Source organism: Ranitomeya imitator, chromosome 5 (assembly GCF_032444005.1).
Source record: "Ranitomeya imitator isolate aRanImi1 chromosome 5, aRanImi1.pri, whole genome shotgun sequence".
NCBI lineage: Eukaryota > Metazoa > Chordata > Amphibia > Anura > Dendrobatidae > Ranitomeya > Ranitomeya imitator.
In genome coordinates this window covers 587834426-587848697 of record NC_091286.1, presented here as the reverse complement: position 1 = coordinate 587848697, position 14272 = coordinate 587834426, and the positions used below count along the sequence as shown (strand labels likewise).

The window sequence follows — 14272 nt, the reverse complement described above, 5'->3', positions numbered from 1 at the left end:
AGCGGGGGACCGGACAAGGCGACGGGGAACAGGCCGAAGTCAACGTGCAGGCTGCAGACTGGATGAGCAGGTGGAGGCGGCGGGCAAGCAGGGCGAGTACCGTGAGGTGTGAGCTGACACTAGGCTCACATTCCAACAGGGCCCGGAGGGGGGAGGGCTGCTGCACATTCCAACAGGGCCTGGAGGGGGGGCTGCTGCACATTCCAACAGGGCCTGGAGGGGGGGGCTGCTGCACATTCCAACAGGGCCTGGAGGGGGGGAGGGCTGCTGCACATTCCAACAGGGCCCGGAGGGGGGGCTGCTGCACATTCCAACAGGGCCTGGAGGGGGGGAGGGCTGCTGCACATTCCAACAGGGCCTGGAGGGGGGGGCTGCTGCACATTCCAACAGGGCCTGGAGGGGGGGGCTGCTGCACATTCCAACAGGGCCTGGAGGGGGGGAGGGCTGCTGCACATTCCAACAGGGCCCGGAGGGGGGGCTGGTGCACATTCCAACAGGGCCTGGAGGGGGGGAGGGCTGCTGCACATTCCAACAGGGCCCGGAGGGGGGGGCTGCTGCACATTCCAACAGGGCCCGGAGGGGGGGGGCTGTTGCACATTCCAACAGGGCCCGGGCGGCTGCTGCACATTTCAACAGGGCCCGGGGGCTGCTGCACATTCCAACAGGGCCCGGGGGCTGCTACACATTCCAACAGGGCCCGGGGGCTGCTGCACATTCCAACAGGGTCCGGAGGCTGCTGCACATTCCAACAGGGCCTGGAGGGGGGGAGGGCTGCTGCACATTCCAACAGGGCCTGGAGGGGGGGAGGGCTGCTGCACATTCCAACAGGGCCTGGAGGGGGGGAGGGCTGCTGCACATTCCAACAGGGCCCGGAGGGGGGCGGCTGCTGCACATTCCAACAGGGCCTGGAGGGGGGGCTGCTGCACATTCCAACAGGGCCTGGAGGGGGAGGGCTGCTGCGCATTCCAACAGGGCCCGGAGGGGGGGAGGGCTGCTGCACATTCCAACAGGGCCTGGAGGGGGGGGCTGCTGCACATTCCAACAGGGCCCGGAGGGGGGGAGGGCTGCTGCACATTCCAATAGGGCCTGGAGGGGGGGCTGCTGCACATTCCAACAGGGCCTGGAGGGGGGGAGGGCTGCTGCACATTCCAACAGGGCCCGGAGGGGGGGGCTGCTGCACATTCCAACAGGGCCCGGAGGGGGGGGCTGTTGCACATTCCAACAGGGCCCGGGGGGCTGCTGCACATTTCAACAGGGCCCGGGGGCTGCTGCACATTCCAACAGGGCCCGGGGGCTGCTACACATTCCAACAGGGCCCGGGGACTGCTGCACATTCCAACAGGGTCCAGAGGCTGCTGCCCATTCCAACAGGGCCCGGGGGCTGCTGCCCATTCCACCAGGGCTCGGGGGCTGCTGCACATTCCAACAGGGTCCGGAGGCTGCTGCCCATTCCAACAGGGCCCGGGGGCTGCTGCACATTCCAACAGGGCCCGGAGGGGGGGGCTGCTGCACATTCCAACAGGGCCTGGAGGGGGGGAGGGCTGCTGCACATTCCAACAGGGCCTGGAGGGGGGGAGGGCTGCTGCACATTCCAACAGGGCCCGGAGGGGGGCGGCTGCTGCACATTCCAACAGGGCCTGGAGGGGGGGCTGCTGCACATTCCAACAGGGCCTGGAGGGGGAGGGCTGCTGCGCATTCCAACAGGGCCCGGAGGGGGGGAGGGCTACTGCACATTCCAACAGGGCCTGGAGGGGGGGGCTGCTGCACATTCCAACAGGGCCCGGAGGGGGGGAGGGCTGCTGCACATTCCAATAGGGCCTGGAGGGGGGGCTGCTGCACATTCCAACAGGGCCTGGAGGGGGGGAGGGCTGCTGCACATTCCAACAGGGCCCGGAGGGGGGGGCTGCTGCACATTCCAACAGGGCCCGGAGGGGGGGGCTGTTGCACATTCCAACAGGGCCCGGGGGGCTGCTGCACATTTCAACAGGGCCCGGGGGCTGCTGCACATTCCAACAGGGCCCGGGGGCTGCTACACATTCCAACAGGGCCCGGGGACTGCTGCACATTCCAACAGGGTCCGGAGGCTGCTGCCCATTCCAACAGGGCCCGGGGGCTGCTGCCCATTCCACCAGGGCTCGGGGGCTGCTGCACATTCCAACAGGGTCCGGAGGCTGCTGCCCATTCCAACAGGGCCCGGGGGCTGCTGCACATTCCAACAGGGCCCGGAGGGGGGGGCTGCTGCACATTCCAACAGGGCCCAGAGGGGGGGTGCTGCACATTCCAACAGGGCCTGGAGGGGGGGGCTGCTGCACATTCCAACAGGGCCCGGGGGGGCTGCTGCACATTTCAACAGGGCCCGGGGCTGCTGCACATTCCAACAGGGCCCGGGGGGCTGCTGCACATTCCAACAGGGCCCGGAGGCTGCTGCACATTCCAACAGGGCCCCGGGGGCTGCTGCACATTCCAACAGAGCCCGGGGGCTGCTACACATTCCAACAGGGTCCGGGGGCTGCTGCACATTCCAACAGGGCCTGGGGGCTGCTGCACATTCCAACAGGGCCCCGGGGGCTGCTGCACATTCCAACAGGGCCCGGGGGCTGCTGCACATTCCAACAGGGCCCGGGGGCAGCTGGACATTCCAACAGGGCCCGGGGGCTGCTGCACATTCCAACAGGGCCCGGGGGCTGCTGCACATTTCAACAGGGCCCAGGGGCTGCTGCACATTCCAATAGGGCCCGGGGGTGGCTGTACATTCGGGCAGGAATGAAAACAACACAGGCAGGAATGAAAACACAGGGGGCAGGAATGAAAACAACACGGGGCAGGATTCAGGAATGAAAACGGGGCAGGAATGAAAACGGGGTAGGAATGAGGAATGAAAATGGGGCAGGAATGAAAATGGGGCAGGAATGAAAATGGGGCAGGAATGAAAACAACACGGGCAGGAATGAAAACACAGGGTGCAGGAATTAAAACAACACGGGGCAGGATTCAGGAATGAAAAAGGGGCAGGAATGAAAGCGGGGTAGGAATGAGGAATGAAAACGGGGCCGGAATGAAAGCGGGACAGGAATGAAAATGGGGCAGGAATGAAAACACAGGGAGCAGGAATGAAAACAACAATGGGGCAGGAATGGAAACTATACAGGGGGGCAGAGTGTGAGACACGGGGCAGAATGTGAGACAGGGGGGCAGAATGTGTGATGGGGCAGAATGTGAGACACAGGTGACAGGTATGGAAACTACACAGGGGGCAGAATGTGTGACAGGTGGCAGAATGTGAGACATGGGGACAGAATGTGTGACAGGTAGCAGGAAGTGAGACACGGGACAGAATTTGTGACACGCGGCAGGATGTGAGACACGGGGCAGGATGCGAGACACGGACACAGGGGGCAGGATGTGAGACACGGGCAGGTTGTGAGACACAGGATGGAGACAGATGGGTTAGGATCATGGTGCAGGATGGACACACATGGTGCAGGATCACGGAGCAGGATGGATACGATGGAGATAGATGGGGTGGCAGGATCATGTGACAGATGGGGCGGCAGGATCATGGGACAGATGGGTCAGGATGGGGAGATCATATGGGGCAGAATGGATTCTTATGAGGGCAGGATGTGAGCCAGGAATGAGATACATGGGCCAGGATGGGGGATATTATGACCATAGGGGCTAATTAAGGGATATTATTACTGCAGTGATGTTTTTATTTTATTTTTTGAGAATACTGTTTTAAACGGGGGGCGGTCCTGTTACTGTGCAGAGCGACACTAGGTCACCTTTTTTTCTTCATCTGGTGTAGTGTAGAAGTCAGGAAAAAATTAAGCAATGTGTTCTGCAAGTGGAGCTCTAGAAAACTATGTTATTTCCTGCAGAAATGAGTCCTGGCTGGAAGATGTGATGGTGGTCTATGCTGGATGAAGATGGGAAGCGAAGGTGAAAGACTTCACCTAGAGATGTCACTGGTGAGTTAGTGTGTTACCTGTACACAGACACTATACACTGGATAATATATACAGATCTCCTGTGTATAATGGCACTTATGGTGATAGCATTGTGTTTTTTTTATTAATGATCAGTATTGCAGTATTCAGTATTGTGTTTTTTTTTTAATGATCAGTATTGCAGTATTCAGTCACTATGTGGTGGTAACATGTTGTCCGGCCATGGTGTGGCAGTATTTGTCCCTTGTATGTGCTATTATTTGGTCACTGTGGTGGTAATATGTGGTCTGGTCATGATGTATTTGTTCCTGGTATGTGGTATTATTGGTCACCATGTGGTGGTAATATGTGATCTGGACATGGTGCCATGGTATTTGTTCCTTGTATGTGCTATTATTCTGTCATTTTGGTGGTAATATGTGATCTGGACATGGTGAGGCGGTATTTTTTCCTTGTATGGGGTATTATAGGTCACTATGTGGTAGTTATATGGTGTCTGACCATGGTGTGGTGGTATTTTTCCTTGTTTGTGATATTATTGGTCATTTTAAAAATTGAAAAATAAATAAAAATAGACCTAAATTGTATTGGATATTTTAACAAATGTTTAGTAAGTTAAAGTAGAGTAGAGTCCGGCCAGAAGAGTCTACCTTGTCTTGGTGGTGGATTAAAAAATCTTTTAGCCAAAACAAAAGCTGCTGGCCATGTATGTGGTGATGGGAAATGTAAATGTGTGATTGGTGAGGATGTGGTGCAGAAGTGGTGTTTTTCCAAGAGAGGGCAATGGGACTGTGGATGGTTCGAAGGGTGGAAGCGGGGCTGGGGTGGAGCCTGGGTGGACTCTGAAGGGGGGCCCCGAAAATTTTGCCAGTATGGGGCCCCAAAATTCCTAGTGGCAGCCCTATGTATTTATATATATATATATATATATATATATATTTATATACATATATACACACAGTATATATAGCTATTTATATAATTGCCTTGTAATGTTTTCATTTCCTGTTCTGTCCAGATGTCACCATATCCCAGAATTCCAAGCGGAGGAAGTTCACCGACCACCGTATTGGGACACCCAAGTGATGGGTGTCTCAATATGGAAACTGCTGCTGATATCAGCCTATTGCGCGGTACCACCAGTGGAACACCGCCGCACCACACACACACGTTATACGCCATACACACCACAATCACACACTCACACACACACACACACACACACTCACGCACTCACACTTTCACACTCACATTCACATTCACACACTCACACACACTCACACAGCCTCTTGCGCGGTACCACTAGCGGAACACCACCGTGAACACGCCGCCGCTGGGATCAGCCGAATGATTCTCTGACTGCCGCCATGTTTGTACAGGAGGAGCGGATGCGCAGTTTTAATGTGACCGCCGCTATCTGTCTGCACAAAGATAGCGGCGGTCTGATTTACTGCACCTGCGCAAATTATGTTCAGGCGCAGTGAATCATTCAGCTGATCCCGGCGGCAGATGCGCAACGTGTCTACAGGCAGAGGAAGCCGGTCACATTAAAGGGATTTTTTCACGAACGAAAGTTCATTGTAAAAATTGACTGTGTCTGACCATGTACTGAGCATATCACATCTCCTGGGAGGGGAGGAAGCAAAAGACAATACTGACATTACAGCAGGGGATCACAGTGGATTTATTTTGTGGGGTAAAATATTTCACTGACTGTTTTTAAAAAATATTTTACCTCACAAAATGTATCTTCTGCCATCTCCAGCTGTAATGTCAGTATTGTCTTTTGCTTCCTTCCCTGCCCAGGAGCTGTGGTATGTTCTGTACACGGTCAGACACAGATAATTTTTAAAATGAACTTTTGTTTGGGGGAAAACCCCTTTAAAAAGCAAATATCAACGCCAATCCAATATGGCTCCTCATAAAAAGTACGCCAATGACAATGAAAAGAAAGCAGCAAAGGCACAACGTCGAAGACAACAAAGGTCAAATGAGACTCTTGAAGAGCAACAGGATCGCTGGGAGAAAAACAATGCATATAAGCGTAGGCGTCAACCACATGAATCCCCTGAGGCAAAAGTCATTAGATTATCACAGGATGCCATTAGGCAACAACAGCGCTGCATGCCTGCCCCCATCGTGACATTACCGCCCCCCCCAATGCGGTAGCATCGGGCCTCCATCTAGTGTATACAGTATATACTGTATATCGGCAGATTAAAATCATTTTTCTCATCATCTGACTTTGGAGTGCTGACCCCATTTTTTGGATCGTATACTAGAGGTTTTGGTAATAACCTTGGGGCCTTTGCACCCATGTTTACATGAAAAGCGCTGCTTTTAGATAAATAGAGTATTTACAACCATATCTATCTCCGTTCCCTAATTGCCCCCTCTGTTGGTCAGCAATACCGTGGCCTCTTCTGTGGTCAGGATATCCATCTCTGCATTTCCCAGCAGGTTTAATATGAGAATGTGGGACACTCTGTGTACTGAGACTGACAGATTGGGGACAGGCGGTGTTATGCAGCCTCCAACCTGCAGCCTGGCTATTATTTACTGTGTCATAAGAAACCTATTAGCAGATAAATGAAGGGACATCTCTACCAAGAAATCAAGATTCATCACATGTGACAAGGGCCTTTGATTGGAAGCCATAGCAAAGGTGAGAGCGAGCAGCTGCAGCTTCTGAGTGATGTGCAACGGGACCCGGCCTGATAAGAAGTGACGAGAAAGGGGAAAATAGAGAGGAGGACGGGAGATGCAGGTTACTGAGAGGACGTCATGGAAGCTAAGAAAGAACAGTCTTGGAAGGAGAATAGAAAGATAACAGCACCACTGTGGAGGTCGGTGCTTTCCACCACTGGATTATTTCTAAAGGCAAATCCAAGACGTATATTATGGTTTTCAGGAGTTCTTTAAAGATATAAAATAAAATAATAAACCAAAAATCTATACACTTAAGTAGTAGTTTGTATTTTTACTTTCTAATGTAACTTAAATCTCTCAAATTCCCAAAAACGAATTAAACAGAATAATTTATACCAAAAATTGACAAATTCCAATATATTAGTAAATCAGAACTTTTATGTGGTAATTCTCCCTTAAAGAGATATTGGGATTTTTGGGGGGCGCAGCCACCAAATGTGACTGTAATAATTGTAGTCACTTATAAATCAGCTTCTCGGCAACTGATGGAAAGACCGACATTATGTCATTGACTGAACTTACTGAAATAAAGTTTGTTGTAATTTTCTAAGAAGACGATTTAAGAGCGAAGATCAATATGAATGAACTTTTGACACTTTTTCAAACATTTCTGATTAATGGCCTCTTTTATCCTTTGGGTCAAAAACTTGTTGCCTGTGCTTGCACCATGCGAGAGCACTGAGTTTGGGATATCGGAGCGACCATGACGCTAATCTGAACTGTCGATCATCGGGAGCGCGCCACCCCCTGGCAAGGAGGAAGCCAGGAGGAAGAGGAATCTTGCCTCCTGAAGATCTAAAAATGAGACAACCCATTTAGCAGCTTCTGTGCAATACTACATTTCCTTTACAGTGAACATGAGCAGCTAACCACATTTCCCTCTGGCAAAAACAGAAGTTTGCAGAGGGTCTTAGGGGCTGAAGACAGTGATTACGATGCAGCGAAGAAGTTTTCCTTCTAAATAAAATATACCATGTCCTCAGGATAGTTGATAAATGTATGATCGCTAGGGATCCTACTGCTAGGTCCTCCGCTCTAAGGCTACGTTCACATTAGCGTTGCGCGCCGCTGCGTTGGCGACGCAACGCACGACGCACGCAAAAACGCGTGCAAACGCACGCAAAAACGCTGCGTTTTGCGACGCGTGCGTCGTTTTTTGACGAAAATCGGACGCAAGAAAAATGCAACTTGTTGCATTTTCTTGCGTCCGACGCTAGCGTCAAAAACGACGCACGTGTCGGAAAACGCAACGCGAAAAACGCATGCGTCCCCCATGTTAAACATAGGGGCGCATGACGCGTGCGTCGCCGCTGCGTTTCCCGACGCAGCGTCGGGAAACACTAATGTGAACGTAGCCTAACCTAAGTGGTCTAAAAGGCCCCTGTGTGAATGGAGAAGTAGAGCACATGTGTGACCAACACTCAGTCCACTTCTATGGGACAGACTGAGATAGACATTTCTTCCACCCCATACATGTGAATGGAGCTTTTATGGAGTTTCATTGTATAGTGTAAAAGTAGCATATTGTGCCCTTTTAACAACAAGTACAAAATTGTAAAAAAAAGTGCATCATTCACAATTAAAATGATATGCACCTACGGTCTCTACCAATGTATATCTTGCCCCAAACACATACTGTATATATAAATATATATACTGTGAAAATGGCAAAGATATCAGCACCATGTAGCAAATATACAACTCAATGTCCTGTTACTTATTGATGCACTATTCCACCAGACAGTGGGAATCTAGGGTGCAACACCACAATGGAATCAATCCAAAAATGTACAAAAAAGAGAAAAGAAAGGTGGCACTCACCATCCCTTGAAAAGTCCTTTATTCAGCAAAAAATCTAACATGGATGCAGGAGAGTTATGAACATGTAATGGACGACGGTCGGGTCCTAGAACCTAGGACCCGTTGAAGCAGAGGTCGATGTGAAAAGGCCGCCGTCCACTATGTGTTCATAACTCTCCCGCATCCATATTTAAATTTTTGGTGAATGCTGCATAAAGGATCTTTCAAGGGATGGTGAGTGCCACTCAAGGGATGGTGACTGCTTCGAAAGCATCACCAAACCGCGCGCCTTACGGCGCGCGAATTTTTGCCTGTAGGACATTATTGCAAGAGAGCTTGGCTGAGTAGATTACACAAGAAGGAAAACACACAGCAAGTCAGCAGGATCTAGGAGCAACATGGCAGATGTGACAACCTACATGGTGAGCTGCAGCATGTGCTACATGTTCACAGATCGACCAGAAGAAGAATCCAATTTCACCTGTCAGAAGTGTAGACTAGTGGCCCTTTTAGAAGAAAAGGTGCGGGGTCTGGAAGAAAGAATAGCAACTTTGAAACTCATCAAAGAGAATGAAGACTTTCTAGACAGAACAGAAGCATCTCTACTGGTCACAGAAGGTGAAAAAAGTGTCAGAGAACCTCCAAAAGCAGATGAGTGGAAGCATGTGACCAAAAGAAGCAAGAAGACCATGGAGAAATCACCAACCACACAACTGAAGAACCGATATCAAATCTTTGTAGAGGATGAAGATGGCACACCTAAGAATGAAGCAATACCAGCAAGCAAAAAAGAAAAGGGCACACAGCAACAAGTGACAGCAAAAAGTACAGCCAAGAAGCAACGAAGAGTGGTGGTGGTGGGAGACTCACTACTGAGAGGCACCGAAGCAGCCATCTGCAGACCGGACATAACTGCAAGAGAAGTATGCTGCCTTCCAGGTGCGATGATCAAGGATGTGACCGATAGGATACCAAAGCTCTTCAGCTCCAAGGACGTCCACCCATTTCTTCTGATACATGTTGGCACCAATGACACGGCAAGGAAGGACCTACCGACAATCTGCAAGGACTTTGAAGAGTTGGGGAAGAAAGTAAAGGAACTGGATGCACAGGTAGTTTTTTCTTCTATCCTTCCAGTAGACGGGCATGGCACCAGGAGATGGAACAGGATCCTTGATGCAAACAACTGGCTAAGACGATGGTGCAGACAACAAGGATTTGGATTCCTGGACCATGGTGTGAATTACTGGTATGATGGACTCCTCGCCAGAGACGGACTACACCTCAACAAACCTGGGAAACACACATTCGCCAGAAGACTCGCTACACTCATCAGGAGGGCGTTAAACTAGAAGAAGAGGGGACGGGAAGAAAAACATTAGACTCGAACAAAGACGACCCAGGAAAACATACTCAGAAGGGAGGTAAGAACATTTCTAAAACAATCCACAGTGAGGAGATTGGAACAAAACAAAATCCTCTAAACTGCATGCTCGCAAACGCCAGAAGCCTGACAAACAAGATGGAAGAACTAGAAGCAGAAATATCTACAGGTAACTTTGACATAGTGGGAATAACCGAGACATGGTTAGATGAAAGCTATGACTGGGCAGTTAACTTACAGGGTTACAGTCTGTTTAGAAAGGATCGTAAAAATCGGAGAGGAGGAGGGGTTTGTCTCTATGTAAAGTCTTGTCTAAAGTCCACTTTAAGGGAGGATATTAGCGAAGGGAATGAGGATGTCGAGTCCATATGGGTTGAAATTCATGGAGGGAAAAATGGTAACAAAATTCTCATTGGGGTCTGTTACAAACCCCCAAATATAACAGAAAGCATGGAAAGTCTACTTCTAAAGCAGATAGATGAAGCTGCAACCCATAATGAGGTCCTGGTTATGGGGGACTTTAACTACCCGGATATTAACTGGGAAACAGAAACCTGTGAAACCCATAAAGGCAACAGGTTTCTGCTAATAACCAAGAAAAATTATCTTTCACAATTGGTGCAGAATCCAACCAGAGGAGCAGCACTTTTAGACCTAATACTATCTAATAGACCTGACAGAATAACAAATCTGCAGGTGGTTGGGCATTTAGGAAATAGCGACCACAATATTGTGCAGTTTCACCTGTCTTTCACTAGGGGGACTTGTCAGGGAGTCACAAAAACATTGAACTTTAGGAAGGCAAAGTTTGAACAGCTTAGAGATGCCCTTAATCTGGTAGACTGGGACAATATCCTCAGAAATGAGAATACAGATAATAAATGGGAAATGTTTAAGAACATCCTAAATAGGCAGTGTAAGCGGTTTATACCTTGTGGGAATAAAAGGACTAGAAATAGGAAAAACCCAATGTGGCTAAACAAAGAAGTAAGACAGGCAATTAACAGTAAAAAGAAAGCATTTGCACTACTAAAGCAGGATGGCACCATTGAAGCTCTAAAAAACTATAGGGAGAAAAATACTTTATCTAAAAAACTAATTAAAGCTGCCAAAAAGGAAACAGAGAAGCACATTGCTAAGGAGAGTAAAACTAATCCCAAACTGTTCTTCAACTATATCAATAGTAAAAGAATAAAAACTGAAAATGTAGGCCCCTTAAAAAATAGTGAGGAAAGAATGGTTGTAGATGACGAGGAAAAAGCTAACATATTAAACACCTTCTTCTCCACGGTATTCACGGTGGAAAATGAAATGCTAGGTGAAATCCCAAGAAACAATGAAAACCCTATATTAAGGGTCACCAATCTAACCCAAGAAGAGGTGCGAAACCGGCTAAATAAGATTAAAATAGATAAATCTCCGGGTCCGGATGGCATACACCCACGAGTACTAAGAGAACTAAGTAATGTAATAGATAAACCATTATTTCTTATTTTTAGTGACTCTATAGCGACAGGGTCTGTTCCGCAGGACTGGCGCATAGCAAATGTGGTGCCAATATTCAAAAAGGGCTCTAAAAGTGAATCTGGAAATTATAGGCCAGTAAGTCTAACCTCTATTGTTGGTAAAATATTTGAAGGGTTTCTGAGGGATGTTATTCTGGATTATCTCAATGAGAATAACTGTTTAACTCCATATCAGCATGGGTTTATGAGAAATCGCTCCTGTCAAACCAATCTAATCAGTTTTTATGAAGAGGTAAGCTATAGACTGGACCACGGTGAGTCATTGGACGTGGTATATCTCGATTTTTCCAAAGCGTTTGATACCGTGCCGCACAAGAGGTTGGTACACAAAATGAGAATGCTTGGTCTGGGGGAAAATGTGTGTAAATGGGTTAGTAACTGGCTTAGTGATAGAAAGCAGAGGGTGGTTATAAATGGTATAGTCTCTAACTGGGTCGCTGTGACCAGTGGGGTACCGCAGGGGTCAGTATTGGGACCTGTTCTCTTCAACATATTCATTAATGATCTGGTAGAAGGTTTACACAGTAAAATATCGATATTTGCAGATGATACAAAACTATGTAAAGCAGTTAATACAAGAGAAGATAGTATTCTGCTACAGATGGATCTGGATAAGTTGGAAACTTGGGCTGAAAGGTGGCAGATGAGGTTTAACAATGATAAATGTAAGGTTATACACATGGGAAGAAGGAATCAATATCACCATTACACACTGAACGGGAAACCACTGGGTAAATCTGACAGGGAGAAGGACTTGGGGATCCTAGTTAATGATAAACTTACCTGGAGCAGCCAGTGCCAGGCAGCAGCTGCCAAGGCAAACAGGATCATGGGGTGCATTAAAAGAGGTCTGGATACACATGATGAGAGCATTATACTGCCTCTGTACAAATCCCTAGTTAGACCGCACATGGAGTACTGTGTCCAGTTTTGGGCACCGGTGCTCAGGAAGGATATAATGGAACTAGAGAGAGTACAAAGGAGGGCAACAAAATTAATAAAGGGGATGGGAGAACTACAATACCCAGATAGATTAGCGAAATTAGGATTATTTAGTCTAGAAAAAAGACGACTGAGGGGCGATCTAATAACCATGTATAAGTATATAAGGGGACAATACAAATATCTCGCTGAGGATCTGTTTATACCAAGGAAGGTGACGGGCACAAGGGGGCATTCTTTGCGTCTGGAGGAGAGAAGGTTTTTCCACCAACATAGAAGAGGATTCTTTACGGTTAGGGCAGTGAGAATCTGGAATTGCTTGCCTGAGGAGGTGGTGATGGCGAACTCAGTCGAGGGGTTCAAGAGAGGCCTGGATGTCTTCCTGGAGCAGAACAATATTGTATCATACAATTATTAGGTTCTGTAGAAGGACGTAGATCTGGGGATTTATTATGATGGAATATAGGCTGAACTGGATGGACAAATGTCTTTTTTCGGCCTTACTAACTATGTTACTATGTTACTATGTTACCTTTCTTTATATATATATATATATATATATATATATATATATATATATATATATATATATATATATATCTATATCTATATCTATCTCTATATATATATATATATATATATATCTATATATCTAACACACATTGGCACAGTCTCTTAATGCAGCCCAGCCACTTTTTACTTAGTTTTGCTGAAATATAGAGTCACTTATTGGGAAGGCAGTGAGTTCACATAGTTATTGATTCCTCCAACAGAATGGATGACCCCATACGTGTTATGTTGTCAGATGCACTTTAAAAATGTTGAGCGTTGCTGTACTTGGAATTAATACTTAACTATAAGCCTGAACTCTTCTGACATATGATGTCCCTGATGGCTATATCTTACCTCTGCCGGTGCTGTAATGCTGTAGTTTATCACTGTACACCGCCTCTTTGCTGTACGTTCTCTTCCTAAAATACAAAAATACACTAGACTTGAAAAATATTAATGCAAATGGTTGTAACGGACTCAGCGGCACAATCAGGCCGATCATATAGCGCATTTCATGTGAAACAGGTATATACAGCACAGGTCAAAAGTTTGGACGCACCTGCTCATGCAGTGTTTTTTCTTGTTCTTACACATTTTAGATTCAAAAGGAAGTCTGCAAAACCATGAAGGAACAAGCTAGAAAATATTTGTGAAAGAAGACTTGTCGCAAGATCAAAATTGGTCATTTTTTGTTCTTACTTTTTTCCTACTGCTCCTCTAAGCAAGGTTTTTTTATGTAATCCGCCATACAATTTTAGAGATATAGACCTTTTTATTTTGTGCTAATTTTTATAGTTTTTACCAAAAGGGCAGCACTCACAGGATTCTCTAAGCCATGCCCCGTTTATAAAAAAAAAATCACAAATTTATCACTAAATAGAAAAAAAATCCATATCAATGAAACTGTTTGGAAGATTAAAAAAAAACAAAAAGGAATACTCAGGGGAGCAGCATGACCCAAACAAGGTTCTTCTTCTTGTTTGTGGTCCTCAGTAGTGGCTTCTTTACAGCAATTTGATAATAAAGGCCTGTTTCTTGCAGCTTCTTATGTTGATTTTAAAATGTGCTTCATTTGAGAGGGCTGATATCTAAGATGTCGTCAATTTGTGGCTTCAACAAACATACAAATGGAATACGTGATCTGTTGCATCAGTGAAGCAGAGAGGACCCATTAAATATTAGGGGGTGATTCTGGCCTCCATTTTTTTTAGGGCAGAAGGAGAAAAATTCAGCATATAGCAGTTGTTTGTTCAAACAAACAGACACCAGACGGATCCCATAATAATTAATGGAAACCCATGATAAACGATGAGACCCGCCTGTTTTTGTTTGAAGAACTGATGCAACAAATCATATACTCCGTAGAGTCCTACATACATATTTACTGTAAGTGCTATAGCAGAACCATT

The 14272-nt window shown here is 47.2% G+C and overlaps 1 protein-coding gene across 1 annotated transcript in view; it reads right to left on the bottom strand.

Annotated features, from left to right (window-relative positions):
• EPHB1 (EPH receptor B1) overlaps nt 1-14272 on the bottom strand; it is a 417321-nt gene that overhangs the window by 31988 nt on the left and 371061 nt on the right. The window contains exon 9 of the mRNA XM_069727937.1: nt 13218-13282. Coding sequence (XP_069584038.1) covers nt 13218-13282 — 65 coding nt within the window. The remainder of the gene's footprint in view (nt 1-13217; nt 13283-14272) is intronic.